At 37.0% G+C, this 25997-nt stretch overlaps 2 protein-coding genes across 6 annotated transcripts; both read right to left on the bottom strand.

Annotated features, from left to right (window-relative positions):
* LOC122317547 (glutamate receptor 3.6-like) lies at positions 1–4649 on the bottom strand. 2 transcript variants are annotated; one of them, XM_043134679.1, is made up of 7 exons: positions 4489–4649; positions 3698–3976; positions 2238–3574; positions 1831–2108; positions 1573–1604; positions 1064–1470; positions 1–755 (listed from the first exon to the last, which is right to left on the bottom strand). In XM_043134679.1, the coding sequence occupies exons 1-7, from the start codon at positions 4568–4570 to the stop codon at positions 357–359; spliced, it is 2814 nt and encodes a 937-aa protein (XP_042990613.1). In that variant the 5' UTR covers positions 4571–4649; the 3' UTR covers positions 1–356. The 2 variants fall into 2 exon arrangements, with proteins under 2 accessions (XP_042990613.1, XP_042990614.1); XM_043134680.1 differs by lacking the exon at positions 4489–4649 and having other exon boundaries at positions 3679–3818.
* Positions 4650–11017: 6368 nt separating this feature from the next.
* On the bottom strand, positions 11018–20833 carry LOC122317090 (glutamate receptor 3.6-like). 4 transcript variants are annotated; one of them, XM_043134004.1, is made up of 7 exons: positions 20675–20833; positions 14658–14930; positions 13207–14543; positions 12835–13112; positions 12605–12636; positions 12077–12483; positions 11018–11767 (listed from the first exon to the last, which is right to left on the bottom strand). In XM_043134004.1, exons 2-7 carry the CDS (start codon positions 14917–14919, stop codon positions 11279–11281), a joined length of 2805 nt encoding a protein of 934 aa, XP_042989938.1. In that variant the 5' UTR covers positions 14920–14930; positions 20675–20833; the 3' UTR covers positions 11018–11278. The 4 variants fall into 4 exon arrangements, with proteins under 4 accessions (XP_042989938.1, XP_042989937.1, XP_042989940.1 ...); XM_043134003.1 differs by lacking the exon at positions 20675–20833 and adding an exon at positions 15315–15715; XM_043134006.1 differs by lacking the exon at positions 20675–20833 and adding an exon at positions 15239–15257.
* Between the last annotated feature and the right edge of the window lie 5164 nt (positions 20834–25997).

The following is a 25997-nucleotide window of genomic DNA, read 5'->3' on the forward strand; positions in this document are numbered from 1 at the left end:
TATTACAACATGCATGCATATAATATGCAGCGCCAAGCTAGCTAGCTAGGCCAATTATATATATTCCTGAGAAAATTTGACAAGCTAGTCACTTACATGCAGGATATATGCTTATTTTTAATTTCACATAACATGCATGACTTTAAAGCTTCGAGAGAATCATGAAAGTACTAATTAACTAGGTTTCATAGATATATATATATATATATATATAGCCGGTGTAAAAGTTAACAACACCAACAGATCGAGCTATATATAAAACCTTTCGTTCTGTACAGATTCAAACTTAATTCATGCATGCATGCGCTCTTCATGATCCCTTAGAGACGCTATATGTATATATTCCTTCATGATGATCAGTACCTTCTCTTGGATCCGCTGTTTCCTTCCTCTTCTATGTCATGATGATGATCATGAACGTGATCCTCTTCTTTTTCTACCATAAATGAGAAAAATGACGGAACAGGCCGTGAATTATTATCAGTAGGCGAGCTCCGGCGAGAAAGCCTCACGTACTGGATAACCAACTTAATGATATACAAAAGCAGAGCAAGCAAGAAAGTTGAGCCACAAAGTAAAAAGAGGCCCCAGAAGCTTTTAAGCGGAAGGCGGTCCACGTCTTCCTTTGTACCTTCTGAGCTGCAAGCCTTCCCTGCAAGCCACTTGTCATGAATTTTTTGCAAGTCCCCGTTCTCGGACAGTTTCAAGATGGCAGTTGACAGGTCAACGGCTATTGGCGAATCTCTTGGAAAGGCCTAATCAGAGATCAGATCAGATAAACAACAAATTAATTAGAGCTCATTATATTAATGATCATCATTTATAACTAAGCTGATATATAAGCAATAGTACTACTCATGTTAATTAAATAATCAGTTGCGCCTAGCTAACATATATATGTGTGTGTGTGTGTGTGTGTGTGTGTGTGTGTGTGAATTAAGATGAAATATAAATTTATCATAACCAATTAATCATCTAGTCTCAAAATAAAGAATATATAATTAATTACACATGCATGCATGCATGATCATCTATATATCTGCGCAATGATACATATACTTACAAAACCCCATCCCAATTTGGTGAACTCTTGACCTACTATACTAAATTCGCATCTGGTGGAGAGGAAGAGCTCCATGTATGCACGCATGTCAACAATGGCAGCGACTCCACCATTCTTGGGACCATCCTTCAACGCTTTCTCATATTCTTCTTCAGAGTTTAGAGAAACAAGCCTGTTCTTTTGTATGTTGTACTCTTCGGTTAGATAGTTTTCAACAAACGTACCATGCTGGTAACCAATGGGATCGTTGCTTGTAATTAAGCTTTCAATCCCTTTAATGGGGGAAGAAAGCCTTTCCACCGTAAGGATTGAAGTCAGACTTGCAGTGTAACTCGAATTCAGTATTAGAACCGCAGAGAGCCATATGATAAGCACAAAGCGACCAAGGGTGCTTTCAACCTTTTCTCCTATTTATATATATAAAGCAGGAAATTAAGGAAAATTAATTAGTTTTGAGTTCATTCTAGTAACAGTTAATGAACAATAAGTGTATGGAGCATTATACTTACTATGAGCAAAAAACAATGTTGAGAAGCTAAACCTGCAAAGTGAATCACGAAATTATAGCAATTAGGCCGGGGATCATTAGATCATGATTCTTAAATTAGGACCAAAAGAGCCCAATTAAAGGCCGGATATATAGTTTAAGAACGTAGAGTAGTACTTATCCATGCATGCACCAGAAATTTAGTATTAGTGCATTTCATATAAAAGCTTACGTTCTTCTGGGAATATAAAATTTCTTAGGGCGCGGGCGCGGGACTCACCATACAGTGGTGACAAATTGTTTTCTAGGAGGGCCCCGGAACACATCGTTTGTTCTGCGCTCCAGAATCCAAATAACTGCTCCTACAACAAGGAAAAATATACCTGTGACACACCACATCATTACTGTAAATGGTCTCAGAAAAGCCCAGACACTAGAGTTTAACTTCTGAACTGGGGCCACTACGACTAGCCCTGATTCCACATATGGCTGTGTAAAATCCACTATCTTTGTCCGGTTCGTGGTAATTGTAATGTCGCCAACCACAGCGTCGAAGTCCTTATATATATACACATACATAGATGATCAGGAAAACTAGTCATTGAGTTAATTAGAAAAGGAAAGTGTAATGCATGCATAACAAAGTCTCTTAAGTTAATTAACTAATTTGAAACTGATCATACTTACATTCGTTGTGATCTTGTACAGAAGATCCGTCTTTATTGGATTGCTATGTCCATCTCCGAATGGAATAAACTTATAAGGCAGTGCATAAGGTAATATTTCAACTGCAGCAATGAAAATATCAATGCAATACCCATGAAAGATGTCTGAGTTACCGACTCGGAAGACAAATTCACGGAAACTGACAAGGTTTGGTACTCCAACTCGCAGTTGCCTTCCGTTGCTTGAGAATACCCACCCACGAGGCTTTTGAGTTGTCTGTCCAGGCCATATTACACCATAAAGATGATCGGAAGGGGTTACTGTGTTGAGTTTTTCTGGAGGCACAACAGATAAACGGGAAGAATTGGACCAATAACCGATTGTCCTCATCCCTTTGCCAACGACATTGATGACTTCATAAGCAGGATGCATGAGATTCCCATTTGAATTGAACTTGATTTGGCCTGTTACGCCAGTTATGTTAACCTGCAAAATGCTAATAAGCAAATGATTCCCTTCATCAAAGATGCTCATATTATCAAAATGCAAGTTCCCTCCACGAAACTCGCTTAAACTCTGATCATTTGAAAATGAAATGTTCTCCCTCTGATTTAAGAATGCGTCAAGTGCCTGCGCAAGAAGCATAACAGTGTCGTAGGCATAGAGACCATAACTATTTAGTCCAAAAAGACCATTATCCGACTTTGCAGTAGTTAAGTTGCTCCATCTAGAAACAAATTTCCTTTTGAGTTCTGAATCCGGAGTGTGCATACGCAACGTAAGAACCCCCTGAATCCTGTCCATTGCTGCAGAAGGGAGGGAAGACTCTGTGTCAAGTACTGTCGAGAGCCAATCAGTAGCTATCCACACGTATCCACTTCTCATCATCCCCATATCCCATGCCGCATCAAGCACCTCTAGTCCCCAAGTAGCATAAATATGGAGGATAATAACCCGAGACTCCATCAAAGCCACCTTAACCAGTTGATTGGTGATGTCACCCGAGCTTAATTTGGGGTTCAGAGGTGCTTTATATGAGATTTTGCAGCGATTTTCAGCTAGCTTGTCTTCCAATGCAACTACCCCATTCCTACCATGATCATCATCAATATAGATTGCTATTACATCTCGCCATACGTAGTAATTTACAATATCTGCTACTGCTGCCATCTGGAAGAGATCACTTTGAGTTGTTCGAACAAAGTAAGGGAACTGAAGTGAATTCAGAGTAGGGTCAGTTGCTGCAAAGGATAATAGAGGGACTTGGAGCTCATTCGCAATATGTGAAATTACATGAGCCATAACTGAGTGCTGGGGGCCAATTATAGCGACTGTGTCATTCTCCATAAACCGCAAAGCTGTAGAAGAAAAGAAAAGAAAAATTCTGAATCAGATGCTCTGACAGCTTGTCTAAAAGAAGTAATGAAAAATTATTAATAACAAACGCGCGCGCGAGATGTACGCTGAAGATCAGGATGCACCCTCAACGATTCCCAGAAACCCGCTAGATAGTTTTGTATCCTGCATCGTAAGATTCAGCTTAGTTCCATTAAGAACCGTTGGATTGGAATTCACATCTTCAACTGCAGTTTCTAATGCAACTTTTGCCACTTTGCCGATGGAAGAATTGTAGGACAAAATAGCTCCAATGTTGACAACATCTGGTCTTGTAGAAACAGTACTACTAGTACCAGTTCCAATAAGAGGCCAATTGCAGAAAAGCATTGCCAGAAGCCACAACATATTCCTGGTGGATTTCACTGCAGCATGGCAAGACACCAATTAAGCATCGATTTTAGCCATAAAAGATGAAAATATGCGGCATATATATATATATAATCAGTTGGAGACTGATCAGTAACATGAACTAATTAAGTTCATGTATATTATTAATTATGATATCTGCATGATCATGAATAAGTTATAAATTAATCCCCACCGTTCATACAGGTTCTGAAAATCTTGTACTCTTCCTTTCTTTTAATTTCCTTTTCATCAAATTCGCTAGCTAGCTTATAATATATTATATGAATGTAATAGAAAGTGGTAGCATAAATATCAATTGATCGCCAGTACTCCAATGAAATGGACAGTAATATTAGTGGTTCGAATGTTGAAACTAAGTCCCTAGCTAGCTTATATATATAAGATCCGAAACTCTAAAATCGATCGAAAGGCAACCGTCATGTACTGGTCGGCCGGAAAGAATTATATATGCATTGATCATGAACGAACTAAAATACAGTATTACTTAATTATTAATACCAAGTACCTGGATTTGGCCGGTGGGGAATTAATATTGGTACGTAAGGAGTTGAAGAGCAAGGAAATCTACGAGGTGGCCGTCGATTCATGATATAATACGCAAGACGAGAGCTGATGATGATGATGATGATCAATACTGCCTGTTATGCTCGTAATATAAGTACTTCTTCTGCACGCAATATTAATACTGGCAATAAATTAGCTAGCTGTTAGCTCATGGTCCTACACTCATGTAATGAACTTGCGTAGGCATGCATGCAGCTGGGCCCTTTCAAATGTTCCTGTGGCTGTGCTTGGTTTATTTTTCATGATTGACAGTACCACTATTACTTAGTGGTGGAGATCGATGTTGCTGAATGCTATCCTCCCATTTAAAGGTCATATTAATATACATATATATGAGGGTAGGTCAATGTCCTGAATCTCCTTATCTCCAAATTAATTACTCATGACATATATATATCAGTTTGCTTTCAATGCTTTATTGTCGATATATATGTGTGTAGTTGGGGATCAGGTCATGTGGATAAGACTAGAGCTGCGTTTGCGCTCGCTAGCTGAATGCCGATCAAGACGTGTATCCGGAAACGTCTATTTGCGAAGACATTATTGGTATAAAGGGGGTAACTTTTAACATGACTTTTCTTCTATATCATGTATGAAACGTGATCATCGAACAAAAAGTTAAAGCTACCGTCTTTATATATATATATATATATATATCCGGATATTCACATGCCAGGAATAATTTGGATTTAATGATTTATTTGCCCTTTTTATCCGACCAATATTATTATGTCTTATAATTTGAATTTCAATTGTTAAATATTATATTTATTTATGTATATATAATTTAGAGTATGAATTCCGAATTTAAAGTTAAGAAATGATGCATGCAACAAGGTGATATATATATATATATATATCTATATGTAACCATTCATGATTAATTCAATTAATAGCAAAGAATCATGATCAGCAGATATAGCAAAACGTGCCCTGCATGCAGTACTTTATATGCTTTCATGATGAGTTGTTGTGATATTCTATATATTGGAAGGACAGAAATACCCAAGTGATCATCAATATCGCCATCATATAATTAAAGGATTAAGCAAGTACCAATCAATTAGCTTGCTAGGTGAAAATTAATGTAGGTACGTACGTGTGATCGATGTTAAAAAGGAAATTAAGTGATAAGAAATTCTTACATAATATTGATCACCGCATGAATTAATTAATCCATCTCATCCGCCTTTTATTTGCAAATTACCAAAATTATAAATTTGCAGCCTACATAAATAAACCATTTACACGTATGCTGATCAGTTAATTAAGATCGAGCTAACGTAAATTAGACTCATGATCATGTGCATGCATGCAATCCGTAGGCTAGCTAGAATTTGATCTTTTTACTTTTGGGCTTGGACGAGTCATGTATGTTCGGGGGATTTTTTCCAAAGTCTTGGGCCCATGAGGACTGGTCCAGATTAGACATAAGGAGAGTTCCTCTCAAACCAGAAGACTTGAAAAACCTGGCACATGAAACACGCAGTCTCTTAGCGATAGAGGACTTCAAAAGGAAAATGATTCTCGCAAGAGACTTTATGCAGGTTACGTGCAGGGACGTTTGCGTGGATAATTAAACGGTACGTTTCCACACAAAGTTTCAATCAACGAGATCTCACTCTCCGTAGAAGCTCCCTCTTCCATCTCCTTACTTTCTCTATCTCCTGATATTCCACAAACCCTTTTCGTGTTTTTGAGACCTAACCTCTGCATCTCCCTCCTCCATTCTTTACTGTCTTCCATCTTCAAAGTGCAGCAAAGACCCAAGATCGTTAGTTTTTATGGTAATTATTGTTACGCCTATGGATTGTCCAAAAAATCACACAAGACAATAGAGAGACAATATTTAAGTGGTTCTGTAACTTGCTTATGTTCACTAAAGTAGAAACTCAGTATTTTCAATATGTTTGTACAAAATTACAAACACTCATAAACAAGTTTTCTATCTCTTAAATGCCCTTTGGTCTGGGTTTCCTCAGAACCCAAATTTCGCCCTCAGCCCTCTGTCTCGATCTCTCACATCAGTGAGAATAATTTTAATTTTCAGTAAATGACCTCCTTTTATAGGAGAAACCATAGGGGACAAACTTCCACATTTCTTGACCAAGAGGAAGGCTTCTCTCGGTGTAGCAATTTTGATCAATATTTGCTGCCAGAGAAGGGACTTTCGGTGGGTGGGTGGCTGTAAGTTCAAATGACATTTCACACTAAGGGGTTTCCAACAATCACCCACTCTACCAATTGTGCTATACTAGGATGCTACAAACAGTTGCATCATTCAAATGATTGCACTCCTTTATTGGAATACTTGTTAGCCATGAGAGATTTTCACTATCAAATGCATCTGCAGGTACGTTTTCAAATAGATGTCTAGATGCCTCTCCAAATGCATTTGAAAATGCATCAACATCATCTACATCTACGAAACTTGTAAGGGATTTTCTTCATATTAGATTTACAAGTGCTCAACTAGTCAATTGCACAATCTCAACTCTCTAGGATTCTTCTTTCGCTCGAGTCCATGAGTTCGCACTCATGTAACCTTGAGCAAACTGAGCTTTGCTCGAGCCACAGCCGAGCGAACAATCTGCCTGGTGCCTTTACAGCTTTTAAAACCAGGCTCCATAATCCTACAATCACACCAATCTCCAACTTGGAACTGGTTCTCAACATGCTAGCCTCTATCTCTAGCATGATCCCTTATCATCTCTACAATTTTACAGCTCATGTCTTCAAGTTAGAATACTAGCTAAAGTGATGCATAACTTTAGTTCATCACATATAGTGACTTTAATCAACACATCTATATAGGGCAACACATCTCCCACTGTACTGGGAATCAATGGTCTCACACGGACCTTGACACATATTAGAAAACCTGTTGCTGAGGTCTCCATCTCTGATTTGGGTGACTAACTCCTCATCCTGCTGCTAACATATCCTGTCTTTAGTCGATGTGCCCATCTTGTATGCAGTCTCTGCTAACTTCGAATTGCATAATCTCCATTCTTGCAAGATTTTTTTTCATACCGTAGTTCACTATCTTCATTCAGTAGGATATAGTTTAAGGTAGTAACTACCATGAAGGTATGATCGTCTTGGCAGTCATGTGATCATCAACTTTAGGTGTAGATATCCCTAGAATATATAACGTTTTGTTCTTATCTCTCATACCTTTGCTTCATGTCGTAGTCTAGGGAGATTTCTTCAAGTTTAGATGAGGAAAAGTAAAACTGAGTTCCTTTAACTTTTTCATCTAATTCACACGACCATTTCCACGAGCCAAGACAAATAAATCATTCGTGACCTTCAACGCCCTTTTGAGAAAACACACTTGACTGACTATTGTCTTCAAACTGTCTTTAACAGCATTGCGCATTGCAAGAAATATGATGTCATGTATTTTTTCAGTCACTATATTCGCAATATCATTCTCAGTTTTCTCCTGATTTTAGCAGTCTCTTGTGGCCTGTCTTGGCACAATTCCTAACAAGTCATCTGTTGTCCAGATCTTGACTTACCTCTGCCCTTATTCATGGACTTTGACTAATCTAAGTTTTTGCCCCTATTATCAACATTTAGGACCAACAAACTTGAGATGTTGTCGGAATCTCTTTTGCGCACCTCCTCATAAGATTTCTTACGTTATAAAACTTCAACTTCAACTTCTTTACAGAATTACTCATAGCCATTCTCATGACCTTTTAACTTTTTGACCACAACGTCAAATACTATTGGGCAACAAAAGTACCTTCTGTCTTTTTGAAGTTGAACAATTTCTTCATCTGTACTTTGTTATTTGCAATTGGCTTTTCAAAGAAAGCCATAATGAGATCCGTTGCGGTTCTCCTCTTAATAATATTATGCTCTATGAATTGTATGACTGCCAAAACCTGCTGATATGACAAATTAATCAGCATCGTCCAATGATCTGCAATTTGCTCCTCAAATTTCACGATCTCAATTAGCTTAAATCAAGCCCAAAAGAACTGAGTGTTGCAACATTGGACTCCAACTGGCTGACATCAAGCCCAAAAACCAATGAGTCTGGTATGACTCCATCTAGCTGAGATCAATCCTAAAACATATGAGTCCTACATGACTCCAACTGGCTGAGATCAAGCTCAAAACAAATAAGTCCGTCATGACTCCAATTGGCTGAGATCAAGCTCTAAACAAATGAGTTTGTCACGACTCTAATTAGCTGAGATCAAGTCCTAAACAAATGAGTCTGTCACGACTCCAACTGGCTTTGATCAAGCCCAATTTGATCTGAACTCTGAACGGTCCAAATCATTAGTATCGATAGTAGGGTGTGTGGGAGCGTGTTACCCACTCGTCTTCTTCCTTTAGTGTGACTGAGGCGCGTCTACGTACTCTCTGACTTCTAGGGGCGCATACAGGCTCCTCCGGCATCTGTTTTTGATGCTGTTTGTGGCAACGAATTCATTTTGACGCGATGAACCTCATTGTGTGATCAAAATTTGCTTTCTTTCAACTTGATTTTTCTGGACAATATGAAACCAAAACTCTGATACCAATTGTTGCTCATCTGGCCTGTCTAAAAAATCACATAAGATGATAGAGAGACAATATTTAAGTGGTTCGGTAATTTGTTTACGTTCACTGAAGCGGAAATTCAGTATTTTTAATATATTTGTGCAAAATTATAAACACTCATAAACAACCTCTCTATCTCTCAAATACCATTTGTTTTGGGTTTTTCCAGAACCCAAATTTTACCCTCAGCCCTCTACCTCGATCTCTCATATCAGTGAGGATAATTTTAATTTTCAGCAAATGACCTACTTTTATAGGAGAAGCCATATGGGACAAACTCCCACACTTCTTGACCAAGAGGAAGGTTTCTTTCGGTGCAGTAATTTTAGTCAATATTTACTGCTAGAGAAGGGACTTTCAGTGGGTGGGTGGTTGCAAATTCAAATGACATTTTACACTTGGGGGGTTTCCAATAATTATTTATCATTTATCATCCTCTGTAGTCCTTCTAAAAGTGCAATTTCTCTCTTTGAAATTTCTTTCTTCATGAAAGGCTTTTCCTTTTTCTTTTTTCTTCATGCACGCACACTCGAAATTTTGTATTTCTGTTTATATGATTTTTGATGCATTCGCTATTGCCATCCCATGAGTTTTTTTCCCATTTGTTTGCAATCACCACCTCTCTCTCTTGCTTAGCATCTCTATCACTCGCTCTCTCTAACAATGCCTTTGACCTTTTAAAATACTTCTTTCTCGTAATTGGAAAACACACACTTCGTCTCAAGAATCCAAGACCCGTTTCTCTCCCTTCTTTCACATTACTCGCCCTATCTTTCCTTAAAACATTTCCCCGTGTACGAGCAAGTTCTAACAACCTTATCTAGCACAAAGCAAAGGTTCTCTCTCCCTATCTTTCCCTGTTTGTACACAATGTCTTGCATGTCCAGCTTAATATTTTAACAACTTCGTTTTTTCCTAAATTTCCCATACATACACGACTTGTTTTGGTTCTGGGTTCTGCGTGTTTTCATAAATTTCTATTGTCGTTGCAAATTTTTTCGACATTTGATTGTAGTCACTAGTTGGGTATTTCATGAATTTGTTGATTGTTGACACTCTGCTACTCAAAAGGCTTCTAATCCTCAAATCATGGCTTCTGAGCCTCCACTTTTGAACCCGTCTCCTAAAACTCCCAGTAACCAAGACCTAAATACTGCACCCGTCTTGTTAGATCTCGCTAAATCCAAATCTGGCCGGCCTAAATCATTTTCTAAGATGGAATTGAAAAACCCAGTTGAAAACTCCTCTAGTCTGGAATCCAATTTCAACTCCCAATCCCAATGAAGTATTGTATCTATTTAATCCCAGAGATGACTTCGACGCAGCGTAGCCTAGCCAAGGAACGGGTCTCATAGGAACATGAATGAGGGAGATAAATGGGCAGGAATGATGAAGGCTCTGTCCGTGTTTCTGAGTGCCAGTTCAGTTTGCGTGCTTCATCTTACGTTTTTTTTTTCTTGGTTTCTTTACTTATATTATTTGCAGTTTGATGTGGCATGATAAGTGATTCGTGCCCCAATCCTGTGCCAACTTCCTTACCCGTAGAAGATTTCTGAAACGTTACAACAAACGCGGGAAACTAAACCAAGAGAAAGAAAAGAAAACACACCAGAGGAAAGGGACGTGAATCAAAGTAGCACCTAAAGATCACATGACTGCATTAATTCAATGTAAAAACATAAAAATGTCAATTTAAATGATAGATAATCTAGTAGTGTTTTTTTTTTTTTTTTAATTTTTTTATATTTATATTTTTTAAAATCATCATGGGCACGTACACCAATAGTATTGGTGATATATGGTAATTGAATTCCAACGTCAGCTAGCTAGCAGGCTGCAGGTTGCACTTCTTTCTCTCTTTCAGAGATTAATTCTGTGAACTCGCACCAATAAACAAGAAAAATATATAATTCAGGGCAATGCATGCCCAATTAGCTGCACTCACATTATTATCTCCTACAAATGAAAATATTTTATAAATCTTTATTATTGGTAAGCTTCACCTATCTATATATATAGTTACTACCATTATTATACGTACGTTCGATCACTCTAATATAATAACATAATTAACATAAGCATTCATTAATTTATATAGGAAACTTCAAGTCCTCGTCGTAGACTCGATCGCAATTCGATGTAACTACGAGGCAGGCCTACCATCGTAATCACACTGCATAGTGGACCTCATTCACATTGCCACTGCAAACAGAAGCATGATCAGAATCTTTTACAGATTCATCTAATTCACGCACTCTTCCAGTTGAGACTATCTTCCTTCGCCTTCTCTTGGACCCGCTCTGTCCATCCTCTAATTCCATTCTATTATCATCCTCTTCTTTTTCTTTAACAAAAGCCAGAAATGATTGAATAGCTGCAGATTGCGATTGTGAGATCTGCCCAGAACGCCTCATGTACTGGCGGACCATCTTGATGATATACAAAAGCAGAGCTAGCAAGCAAGCTGACCCGCAGAGTAGAAAGAGTCCCCAGAAGCTTTTAAGCGGAAGGCGATCTACGTCTTGCTTTGCACCTTCTAAACTGCAAGCTTTTCTTGTAAGCCACTTATCATGAATCTTTTGTAATTCCCCATTCTCAGACAGTTTCAAGATGGCTGTTGACAGGTCAACGGCCAGTGGCGACTCCCTTGGAAACGCCTATTCAATCAGAAATGTATATGAAATCTTTTAAGCTATCCATCTCTAATCAATCTCAAGAAAAGCAGTCCGAACCTAATTATATATGTGTATATATATATAGCTAAATTCTGATCGCATAAGAATGCACTAATGTAAAATGCCTTCAAAAGAATCATAGATGAGCAAGAAAAGATGCATAGACATGATTTTGTCCTCAGCGTTGTTTCAAAGCTGTGATCATGCACAAATGCTAATTAAGATGGAGGATTCCCTTTATACCACCAGAGTCAGAAAAAAATTAATGAGTTCAAAAGGAAAGATACTCACAAAACCCCACCCCATTTTGGTGAACTCTTGACCTACTATGCTAAACTCGCATCTGGTGGACAGGAAGAGCTCCATATATGCACGCATGTCAACAATTGCAGAGACCCCACCCTTCTGAGGACCATCCTTCAAGGCTTTCTCGTATTCTTCTGCCGAGTTGAGAGGAACAAGTCTGGACTTCTGTATGTGGTACTCTTCTGTTAAATAACTGTCAATAAACGTACCATTCTGGTAACCAATGGGATCATTGCTGGTCGCTAAACTTTCGATCCCTTTGATGGGGGAAGAAAGCTGTTCCACCGTAAGGATTGAGGTCAGACTTGCAGTGTAACTCGAATTCAGTATGAGAACCGCAAATAGCCATATGATCAGCACTAACCGACCGAGGGTGCTGTCAACCTTTTCACCTATGTAAAGCAAGAAATTTATGAAGAGCAATATTAGAGTAAATTCTTGTGCTGTAAGATGCTCTACATACCCCTAAATCTGCGATTAATTAGTGAAGATAAACTAGAGGATTTGACTTACTATGAGTAAAAAACATGGTTGAAAAGCTAAACCTGCAAATTAAGTGATGCCCGAGATAATTAGCAATTAGCTAGCTAGGGGATTAGATCAAGATTAAAGATCTATATATACTGGGCCAAAATAAAGGAATTAAATTAAAAATTAAGAACAGTACTTGAGGATCTACGGAGCCAAAATAACGCTTTAAAAAAGCCGTAGTTATAGAAATGAATTATATGTTAGGGACTCACCATACGGTCGTGACAAATTGTTTTCTAGGAGGACCCTGGAAGTCATCATTTGTCCTGCGCTCCAGAATCCAAATAACTGCTCCAACAACAAGGAAAAATATACCTGTGACGCTCCACATCATTGGAGTAAATGGTCTCAGAAAAGCCCAAGCACTAGAGTTCAACTTCCGAACTGGGGCAACTACGACTAGCCCGGACTCTATGTATGGCTGTGTAAAATCCACCATCTTTGTCCGATTGGTGGTAATTGTAATGTCGCCAACTGCAGCATCAAAGTCCTACGTATATGCAAGATGTAAGCCAGTAAACTAGGAGTATAAAAAAGGTAAGACTTTACCTAGTGTAATAAACTTCGAAACTGATCCTACTTACCCCCGTTGTGATCTTGTACAGAAGATCCGTCTTTATTGGATTGCTATGTCCATCTCCGAAGGGAATAAATTTATACGGGAGTGCATAAGGCAATAATTCAACTGCAGCATTGAATACATCAATGCAATATCCATGAAATATATCCGAGCTACCAACTCGTAAGACAAATTGGCGGAAACTGACAAGGTTTGGTACTCCGACTCGCAGTTGCCTTCCGTTGCTTGAGAATACCCACCCACGAGGCTTTTGGGTTGTCTGTCCAGGCCATATTACCCCATAAAGATGATCGGAAGGGGTTCCTGTGTTGAGCTTTTCTGGAGGCACAACAGATAAACGGGAAGAATTGGACCAATAACCGATTGTCCTCATCCCTTTGCCAACGACATTGATGACTTCATAAGCAGGATGTATGAGATTCCCATTTGAAGTGAACTTGATTTGGCCTGTTACGCCAGTTATGTTAACCTGCAAAATGCTATTAAGCAAATGATTCCCTTCATCAAAGATGCTCATATTATCAAAATGCAAGTTCCCTCCACGAAACTCGCTTAAACTCGGATCATTTGAAAATGAAATGTTCTCCCTCTGACTTAAGAATGCGTCAAGTGCCTGCGCAAGAAGCATAACAGTGTCGTAGGCATAAAGACCATAACTATTTAGTCCAAAAAGACCATTATCCGACTGTGCAGCAGTTAAGTTGCTCCATCTAGAAACAAATTTCCTTTTGAGTTCTGAATCCGGAGTGTGCATACGCAACGTAAGAACGCCTTGAGTACTTTCCATTGCATCTAATGGGAGTGAAGATTCTGTGTCAAGTATGGTAGAGAGCCAATCGGTAGTTATCCACACATATCCACTTCCCATCATTCCCATATTCAACGCCACATCAAGTACCTCGAGACCCCAGGTAGCATAAATGTGGAGGATAATAACCCGAGACTCCATCAAAGCCACCTTAACCAGTGTCTTGGTGATGTCTTCCCTGCTTAGTTTGGGGTTCAGAGGTGCTTTGTATGAGATTTTACAGCGATTATCAGCTAGCTTGTCTCCCAATGCAGCAACCCCATTCCTGCCATGATCATCATCAACATAGATTGCTATGACATCTTGCCATTCGTAGTATCGTACAATATCTGCAACTGTAGCCATTTGGAAGAGATCACTCTGCGTTGTTCGAACAAAGTAAGGGAACTGAAGTGAATTCAGAGTGGGGTCAGTTGCTGCAAAGGATAATAGAGGGACTTGGAGCTCATTCGCAATATGTGAAACTACATGAGCCATTACTGAGTGCTGGGGACCAATTATGGCCACTGTATCATTCTCCATAAACCGTAAAGCTGTGAAAGAAAAATTTAAAAATAAAAAAATAAATTGTAGTCCATATGAGATTGTATAATTTGACTAGTGGAATTAACAAACGTGCAAGAGATTTTACAGAGGATGTACCCTACCCTCAACAATTCCGAGAAATCCGCCAGATAATTTTGTATCCTGCATCGCGAGTTTCAGCTTTGTTCCACTTAGAACAACTGGATTAGAGTTGACATCTTCTACTGCAGCTTCTAGCGCAACTTTTGCCACTTTGCCAATGGAAGAATTGAAGGACAAAATAGCCCCAATGTTGACAACATCGGGTCTTTTAGAAACACTAGTACCAGTGGTGATTAAAAGCCAATTGCAGAACCACATAAACAGAATCCGCGATATATTCATGGTGGGTTGCACTGCAAAGACACCAAACAACGTCCTAGTGATACATGATGAAAATTAGAGGAGAAACACTACGCAGAGGCCATGCTTCCTACCAAAATTATATTGTGGACATATAAGGCCATGATGAAAACTGATGGAAACATGGCTACTTGCTGTTTCAAGAATAGTACTTACCCCTGCATCTGAGTTGTTTACAAGCTATGAAATTGAATATTGTTGTTCTATACTTAGATGTGTGTGGATATATATAAAAAACCTACATAGACCTCAAAAGCCAAAGGCAAAATACAATCATGCTGGTAGGGGCAGGGTGACTCACATTATAAGTCAGTCTATACCAGACGCGTTGGATTGAGATTATATTCATGAAACACGGGGAAACAAGAACTACTTACCCATTGATCTGGACGGCTGCCGGTGTGAATGAGGTTCCTGGCCGTTAATTAAAACGGAAGTTGACGTGGCATGTTATTTTTTAAAATTTTTTGAAATTTCTGAGTCTGAAGCTCGGTACCCATTTGTACATCGTCTTGTCCAAAATTTTACCATGGCACGCAGAGCTCTACCACTCCCGACCCCACGGTGCGAAGTCAGGCCTCCACGTTGCACTCCCCACCTAATCAGTTGACTCTCTCTCTCTCTCTCTTGACTTGAAATCTGACAAGAAAATGAATGCTACCTGGAGACTCGACATTGGAGATGCAATGGCATGACAGCGATGCATCATTGTGAAAAGGAGGGCATTTAATTGGGGAGATGCACAATTTCGAGGGAGAAAGGGATGCGGCACCGTGGAGGATGCGATCCTAAGATAGAGTTTTTGAAACGTGAAACTAGTCGAGGGAGAGACGTTAGGTGGTTTTGGGGTTTTTTAAACGTTAAAAGGTAGCTCAATAGGTAAGGTTAATTGTTCACCAATCCTTTTTATAATTGATATAGGATAATTCCAAAATAGTATTTTAGCAGGGTGATAACCAAAGTTTTGAATGGCATTTTGGTTACCGTTTTGATTAAGACACTGAAATAGAATATTTTAATATCGATATTGTTTCGAGATAATTTATATAGATAAATTAATTATATATGTATATATTATATTTTAAAATAACATCAATGCAAGTCTTAAACAGTTAAAATACATATTTGTAAAACTCAACAATACTTCGAAGTTCTTAATCCAACTATTAAAAAAAATAATCATTCATCTTCGTCACTAAAAAGGGAGTATGAATTTGATTTTCAGTCCTCAAGAAAGGGGATTAAAAAAGTTAAGAAAATAGTCTTTAATTGTGAAAATTTGAGTAAAAATTACGAAAAAATTCAAGATTTTATATTAATTACAAAAATACAATAATTTCGGCTGGTACACCAAAAGTCAGCCGGTATTAACCAAAACGTACCGGTATGACTAGTATTTGACCCATTACAAAACACATACCTCTCCTGTGCCAGTTACTGTTTCAACACGATAAATACCAGCCGTACCGACCGGTATGGTATGATTTTAAACGTTGAATATTTTTGTGTTAAATAATGGAAGTTAATTTGAGTTAAATGGTTTTAATTATCGTACTTAGAAAGGAAAAATAGAAGACCTTTTATTTGTGAAGTAATTTTATTTATCAGTGTTTGCTTCTGAGAAGCCTGAAAATAAATATGATGAAGAATAGACTTTGCAATATCAATAAGTTTGTGGATACATTAGGCAGTGGAAAAATGATAATGTTTTGAACCATATCAGTGGGGAGATACATGCACGTACACTCTGGAATAAACTTGAACAGTTATACGCTCGGAGACTGGAAATAATAAAATGTATTTGATCAAGTATTTGATGACTCTAATATACCAAGATGGAATTCTGTTGATAGATAACTTGAACACATTCTAAGGAATAATTAATTAGTTGGCCACTAGAATGGGTATCATTTTCGACAATGAGGTACAGAGATTGTATTTGCTTGGTACATGGCTGGACTCTTGGGACACATTTAGAATATCATTATCTAACTTAGCCCCGGATGGTATAAAAAATATGAATATGGCGAAAAATAGTGTTTTGAATGAAAAGATGAAAAGAAAGTCACAGGATTTCTCTTTGCAATTAGAGATTTTGGTTACAGAAAAGAGGGGGAGGAGTAAAAGCAAAGGTCTGAAGAATAAAGATAACGGCAGAAGCAAGTCAAACAAGTTTGCTAATATTGAGTGCTATCATTGTGTTATGAAGGGTCATATCAAGAAATATTGCAGAAAATTGAAAAGAGAATACAAGGAGAAAGGGATTGAGAAGAAAAACAATGATGAAAAGAATGATGATCATGTTGCCACTACTAATACTGGAGACTTCTTCATTGTTTATGATGATAATGAAGTTGTAAACATTACTTTTCTTGAAACTAGCTGGTGATTAATAGTGGTGCCTCCATTCATGATACACTTCAAAAGGATTTCTTCACAAACTATGTACCCGGTGACTTTGGCACAATAAGGATGGGCAATGATGGCTTGGCCAAAATTTTTGGTATTGGAGTTTTGTGGTTGGAATGAATAACAACATGGTTCTTGCTCTTACAGATGTAAAGCATATTCTTAATATCCATTTGAACTTGATATCTACAAGTAAATTTGATAATGAAGGGTATTGTAACACCTTTTGTAATGGACAATAGAAGCTTACAAGGAGTACCATGGTTATGGCTAGAGGCAAGAAGGTTTTAACTTTATTCATGCTACAGGCAATGCTCTCCAATAGCATTATTAATGTTATGGAGAATGAGCTCATAGTATAATTGTGGCATAAAAAACTTGTTCACATGAGTGAGAAAGGTTTGGCAATATTGGCTAAAAAGAATTTTTTGCCTAAAATGAAAAGTGCATCATTTGAAAATTGTACTCACTATTTGGTAGGGAAGCATAATAGAGTTTGCTTCAAAAGTTATATTTCTTCAAGAAAGTCAGGTATACTTGATCTTGTGCATTCATATGTTTGTGGTCCTATGGAGACAAGAACACTTGGCGGCTCCTTATATGTTGTGACTTTCCTAGAGGATCATTCAAGAAAGTCGTGGGTCTATACCTTGAAAAAAAAAAAGGATAAAGTATTGGAAATGTTTAAACAGTTTCAGACCTTAGTTGAGAAGCAGACTTGAAAGAAGCTAAAGTGCATTCGAACTGATAACGGGGAAGTGTATTCAAGCCCATTTGATGACTATTGCATACATCAATGTATTTGACATCAAAAGACACCTCCAAAGACTCCTCGATTGAATGGTTTGGCTGAAAGAATTAATAGAACACTGATTGAGAGAGTGAGAAGTTTACTTTCACCCGCACAATTACCTGGATCTTTTTGGAGTGTGGTTTTGAGTACAGTTATACATGTTTTTAATCGCACACCATGTGTTCCACTTCAGTATAATGTACCAGACAGAGTTTAGACTGGCATGTATGTTACGTATGGTCACTTATGAGTATTTGGATTTAAAGCATTTGTGCATATTCCCAAGGATGAGAGGTCTAAGCTTGATTGGAAGACCCGATAGTGCATCTCTCTAAGTTTTGGTCTGGCCCATATTGGGGTTCTCCCCTACATAGAGGATGACCCATATTGGATCATTAAGCCCACATGGAGAGAGGGTTTAGGCTCAACTTAATTAGGTTGTACTACTTCTTTGTTAGTAGTGAAAAAGAGAGAAAAACCGTGTAAGAGATTGGGGAGAGGAAGAGATAGCCAAAAACAAGGGAGCTCATCTAGCTTCAATCAAATGCTCTGATTGAGTTTTCTGTGGTTCGATTGAACTGAAATTTTGCATATGCGTTCACGACTCAAGGCTCTATAATCTGAACAATGGAGATCAGATTTGAAATAGTATTTCTGGTGTTCGAGGTCATGAATAGTAATGTGTTTCTTGGTCAGATTTCTTCTAATCACACTGTTTGATTGTCAAGAAAGTGTTTTTCTTGAGATCATTGTTGATTGTATGTCTCTAGTGCTATCTAGAGAGAACATTTGTGTACACATTATTGTTCATAGTGGAATTTTTAATTGGACAAGGTCCCGTGATTTTTCCCTTTGCATTTGAGGGTTTTCGACGTAGAAATTCTTGGTTCCATGTGTATGATTTTGTTTTATATTACTCTCTATTCAATTACTTCCTAATTGATTCATACAAAGTGAGAGATAATTATTTCCGCTATTTATATTTCTACCAACAAGAAAGAGAAAGAGACTTCTATGTGGATTTAGCTCTTGGCCAAAACAAAAGAAAACAAAAATGTGTTTAGATCTTGCTTTTGTTTCACCTTCATATGCTGGTGTCGAAGATAATGCAATTTTGGAAAAATCCAAAAGGCACTTGAGAGAGAGAGAGAGAGAGAGAGAGAGAGAGAGAGAGAGAGAGAGAGACTTTTGTGTGGGGGAAACTCTTGGATTAGAGAGAGAGGGAGGGATAGAGAAGCTCATCTAAGAAGAATGGAGCATGGCAAAGGCAGGATTCTACAATTACCACTTGTCTCAAATGCGTAAGTTGATAAGAAGATCACCACTTGTTTAGTGATAAGTTGATAAAAAGAGATATATTTAATTATTTTAATTATATTTTTAATACTCGTGTGAAATATTTAATTAAATAGAATAGATTATAGAGTCATGATTCAAAATTAGGAACTCTACTATGATACTAAGAAGAAAGCAAAGAACCAGTCTTGTTTATATATTATAACAAATCTCACTATATTACAAAGTCTTGGTCATAGTTCATATACATATATATATATACATACATAAAGCAAAGGACATACCATGACAAGCATTAAATCAATTCTACAACAAAGATAAGTTGATAAAAAGAGATTTATTTAATTATTTTAATTATATTTTTAATACTCGTGTGAAATATTTAATTAAATAGAATAGATTATAGAGTCATGATTTAAAATTAGGAACTCTACTTTGATATTAAGAAGAAAGTAACACTACAAGATAAATGGATTTTTTCAACCAAAATTTTGCAATCAAAATAACTATTTCCGACGAAAACAAGTACGTTGTCATCGAAAATAGTCATTTTGATAGCAAATTTTGATCTCAAAAACCCATAAAGGACCAGTCTTGTTTATATTATAAGAATTCTCACTATATTACAAAGTCTTGGTCGTCATAGTTCATATATATATATATATATATACATATACACACATGTACAGGGAGCAAATAAGGACATACTATTACAAGCATTAAATCAATTGTACAATAAAGAAAATATGAGAGACTATATTTGGAAAATATTCGTTAGAGATGATTTTTAGGAGATATGTAGAATGAGCAGCTTTTGTATAGAATTCATTTGTGCAACGGTCAAGTTTGAAGATTTGAGTTTAAACTAGAGTACTACTTGTTAAGTCTGAATTGTTAAACCCGAGTTAGAATATCATTTTCCTAATAAAAAAAGGTTACCATGTGAACTAGATTATTTTATATAATCCGTTGGTGATTAATAATTTTCAAGCGAAAGATAAATTACTCCGCACTGGAAAAATAAAATATTATAATAATCTCGATGTAAATTATATATATAGATAAATCTCGAAGGATAGTTGTTCCATCATGCATGATCTGCTGGAGACCACATGATTTTATGAAACAAATTAGAACTCTCACCTTGAGGCTTACTCTTGTGGAAAAATAAAAAATTGCAAGAAAAAAAGAAAAGAAAAGAAAAGTAAAGTGGAATGAGAACTTGAATTCATTACCAACCTTAATTGGCGGGAAAATTAAACTGGCTTGATTTATCCAGCAGCTTAGAGACGTTTGAGCCTTCACTTGTTATGTGCACTGCTCTTCAATATTGCTGCATGCATAAGCTAGCTAGGATGGAGTTATATATCCAGCCAATGTCATGTGTTTAAGATCTGATGATCATATGCATACTTGTTATATTTGAATATATGACCAGTTATTGTTTTGTTTTTAGGTTTTATAAATAATTGAAAGACAGGTAACCTCGATTAATGTCATTGATCATTTGCATTATTGAGAATAGCACCATTGGTGGATAATGTTTCTCCATCGCAATATTTTTGTAAAATATCACAGTAATGGGATTCATAATGACCTGCTGATCATATAGTCTCAGCACCATTTGTGGATAACCCACTAATTCCATGAAGGGATTTAGTGCTGAATGTCATGTTCTACAATCGGTTATTATATATATAGATACGTTCTTCCGATTAAAGAGATACATTGAGTATATCTTATATTAATATTTATTATCGCCATGCATGGCAGCATGAATTATGCAGAAAAAAGTTAAATACTCATAATAAACTTGTAATTCTATGACTTATATTGATCGATGATGTATTTATCTGTTTTATATATATATATATATATATCCTCTAGGCTTGAGAAGAAACTCTCTAAGAAACCATGCACCTTAATTAATACATTCATGTATAACCATGATTCAATCTAAAGGATTAGATAATCCTTGCAGAATATAACTTCACAAATGAATCATATTCTAATTATAACGTCATGCCTTCGAATTACTACTGCAATTCACTGATCATTGGGTAGCCTAAAAAGGCCAATGATATATACATTTTATTTTTTATTTGTTTTTTGTGTGTTGTTCTGAAACTTCATCATCAACCACGCTAATGCGTTTGGATAATCACCATCATGTGTGGCACAGGAAAACTGAAAAGCCACTTAATAATTAGTGTCTCCTCATCGTGACCTGCGTGTTTGGGAGTGCATCCTTTTTCATCTTTCAAATAAGGTCAGGCGTACAGCGCACATCATATTGTTTTCCTTAATTATAATTTGACGACCGAAAACATTAAGTGGGGTTTCATCTGTCGATTCTTTAAAGCTCAGCCATAGCACAACATGACGATCGACCTAATCAAATCCGACAAAGTTGACAACTAAAAGTTTGGTTCAACAACTATTCACTGGCTTCTCGTATATGTATCTAAGTCAAGTCAAGTCTTGTCTTGTCTTTCGGCCATAGCTTTGAAAAATTGTTCCCAATGGGCCATGTAGAGACAGTTGTATATATCGATTATTGGACCTATCCTTTTTGTTTGTTTTTATTTTACTTTTATTTATTATCTGAGTGACTCCCTAAATATCAAATTGGAACCCTAGCATACACGCCTCATGTCCCAGTGGATCGAGACTCCAAAATCTGAAATTAGACTTTAAGGAGCAAAGTGACTTAATTGATATTTTAATTTTTAAAGACTTTAAGGGTCACCTAACAAGAGCACTTAGCATTCGATCTATGTAAAAGCATGTTTTCACAAATAAAGAAAATATAACTCTTAGTTGGGTGTTGAAAAATAACATAGTTATTCGTTGAAACTTTTAATGAGCCTTTAAAGAAACACCAAACGAGAAAAAAAAGAAAAAAAAAAGAAAAGAAAAGGTAGATATTTCTTAACTGTACATGCTTTTGCTTGGGCGCTTACACACATGTGCATGCTCAGAAAGGGAAAGGGAAATTAGTGGACTGTATGGACCTATCAGGCATGTTGATGGCACATATTCAGTGTATTTGGATTTTTTCAATCTTAAAATCTAGTTCAAGAAGTGAGAGTTTTATTCACATTTATAAACTGACCATTAGCCATTTCTATAATAGATATGAGACAAATTTCAATAATTTTTTCTTCACACATCGAACTCTAAGTCGGAGGTAACGATAACTTGTTTCTTCTACGAATTGTTAGGTTTGAAATTGTTGGTAAATCTGGTCTCTGATGCTAATATTAGATGGTCTTAAGCCTATCTCAACATCAAAAGCTAATTTAAGATGTAAGATTTTCTCTCACACTTATAAACTGATCAATAATCTCTTTTATAATCGATGTGGGACAACCCTAGTAGCACACTCCACGTACACTTGCCAACATAGAACAAAAACTGTCGTACTAAATTAATGTCTTAAAATGCTATCTTTGCAAATAACTTCTAATATGTTTGAATTCTAACATTATAATTATAATAAAAATAAATAAGGTCTAAACGCAACCGTTAGTTCCAGTGTAAATTACTTATATAGCCTCCATATTTAAATTAAATGTTTGAACATTATTAAAGAAGACTTAATGTTCAAACTACTTATAAATTGGCTCCCGAATATAAATTATATGTTTGGACATTTATAGATTCCGAAGGTAATTATTTTGTGCTTGAACATTATTTAATAGAATAACAACTTATAAATAACAATTACGATAACAGTTTACTTTCAAACGTTAAATGCCATTATTCGAAAGTAAATTATTTAACGCCCAAATGTAAACTAAGCATCCAAACAAACGCATGGGATAGACTTGGAGAAAGAAATAATCAAGGTTAAAAGGCCAGGATAGACTTGGAGAAATATATCATCTCTTTGGGTCTGTGCTAAAGATGATATCCCTATTATTATTTGTTGGTACAAAAAGGTGCTGCAAAACAAATAATAGTGAGAGAAAAGTTTGTTTCAAGGTGTGTTATAATGTCATTTTTCTTAAGACTTGCCCCCACCAATAATGGTATGCATTCGAATTACAAGTGAATTTGTCTTTAAAATATAATGAAACTCTGAACAAGTTTGTTTGTCTAACTATATTATGTACACACGAAATTCAATTGCTAATAATCTCAGATTTTATAATTGTACCAACAAATTAGAAATATGCTCGCTCGAAATCGAATAGATTCTAACAAGTTTTGAAGAAATGAAATATTTGAGAGAGAGAGAGAGAGAATTTCGAAATTAGCTTATGAGATCTCCAATTGGCAAGCCAATGAGTTTATTTATAGATTGCCAAAATGTGCGAATGAAAAGTTATTACTTTTTCGTTTTTTTAAAAACTGTTTGGAATAGGTATGTATATTGTGTCTATTGCCATAAGACACAACACTTGGACTTAGTCCAATGGTTACAACATTTTCTCCTTCAACCGGTTGGTATCAATTTTAATCACAGCGTGCGCGCATTGGTGGTTTAATTTTTCCCATGCATTGCAGCACTTCGCTTGTGCCACTTGAGATGTTGCAGTGCCTTGCACATGGCTCCTAGTCTTGAATTGCAGCACCTGCCCTTTGGTGCTGGGCCTTAGTCTGCACGAAGCCATCTCTATAAATCAATAGAAATCCCTTCCTGTCGCGAGGTGATTTGAACTCCAACCATCTCAGCAAACCTAGAGCATCAATACCATTAAGCCAGTGTATGGCTTATGATTTATATATGGACGACCCAAACTATTATAACCCTTACAACCTTTCCATATCTTCTCTCTTTTCCAAATAATTCATAAATTCCAAAATCAACACCAAAATATTATTACTAATAAATATAATATATAATTAAGAGCTTGTTTGGGACCTTAGATCAAACAAAAAAATTCTAAAACCGTATCATCCATGAAATGAGATAATATATCCAAACAGCCATTTACACAAACCCAACTAAGACAGGTTTGTTTCAAAATTTATGAGTGTTGTTCACCAACATGACTAGTCACAAACAAAATTGTATCTGTTGTCACCTCCTCTGAACATACCTTTCTTCCAGACATTACTTTGGTCTTCCCTCTTTCAAACACCTCCTCAGTGTTTTGTGAAATTCCCAATCCCTTTGTGTTGAATGTGACATACATTTTCACCCCAAACCCTCAATTCCTTCATGCCCAAATCGACTAGACCCACACTCATATGAAAGCCAAATAGCATCTTTGCATGGGAGTATTGATGCCGTTTGTGTGGGAGTCATCGGAAGGCACTATGCTTTGAAGCCATTCGAACCTCTACCCTATGCTGCACATTGCCCTGTGAATCTCTGGCCCTAAAGCAAAGCCTATGTTGTGCAACCTTCAAACCAAGAGAAGTGACCTCTGCATACACAATTGGGTTCATGTGGTTTTCAATGGTCGAGTGGTAGTCTCGTGTATTGAGCTCGATTGTAACGCCTCAATGGAAGGTCCAAACTATATGACCTATATTCTAAAAAGACTAGTTAATGATACAATTGGAGTCCTATTAAAACCTTATAAAGAGCAAAAACTTTTCCTTCCCCAAGTAATATGGGATTACATACACCATCTACCCATATCCTTATCATATGGGGTATCACAATCTACCTCCCTTAAATTCCCGACATCCTCGTCTGGCCTGTTCTTTTTAGGTGGCACGACTCAAGTCCCACACTTCTGGTTGGGATAGGGTCTGATACTATTTGTAACGCTCCAATGGAAAGCCTAAACCATATGACCTATACTTTAAAAGGACTAGTCAATAATACAATTGGAGTTCCATTGGAACCTTATAAAGAGCAAGAACTTCTCCTTCCCAAGCAATGTGAGATCCCATACACCACCTACCCATATCCTTATCATACGGGGTACCACAATCATTTGAAATGCCCCAATAAAAGACCCAAATCATATAGACTATATTCCAAAAGGACTAGTCAATGATACAATTGGAGCTCTATTGGAACCATAAAAGAGTAATACCTTCTCATCCTCAAGCAATGTGGGATCCTATACACTACATACCCTCAATGTTATCATATAGGGGTATCACAATCTATCCCCCTTAAATTCCCGACGTTCTCGTTGGGCCTTTCTGTTGTATGTGGCAAGGCTCACGTCCCACATTTTTAGTTGAGATAGGCTCTGATACCATTTGTAATGCCCTAATGGAAGGCCCAAAGCACATGGTCTATATTTTAAAAAGACTAGTCAATGATACAATTGGAGCTCTATTGGAACCTTATAAAGGACAAGAACTTTTCATTCCCAAGTAATATAGGATCCCATACACCACCTACTCATATCTTTATCATATGGGGTACCTCATTGGTTGTCTCTTATAGAGCAAAATGGTCTATAAAGTCGCAGTGCCCAACCCGACATAAGACAACCCTAGAAAGCTCCGCAAGACTTGCACCGCTATCCCCAAATCACACAATAAACGTCGTGCCCTCCATAACTCAACCACCACAGGTCCTAAGACACTGTTCCTACCAGGTAATTTTATTGGTCCCCCAAATTTCAATTTCGAGTCAGTGTGGTTT

This window comes from Carya illinoinensis, chromosome 7 (genome assembly GCF_018687715.1).
Source record: "Carya illinoinensis cultivar Pawnee chromosome 7, C.illinoinensisPawnee_v1, whole genome shotgun sequence".
NCBI lineage: Eukaryota > Viridiplantae > Streptophyta > Magnoliopsida > Fagales > Juglandaceae > Carya > Carya illinoinensis.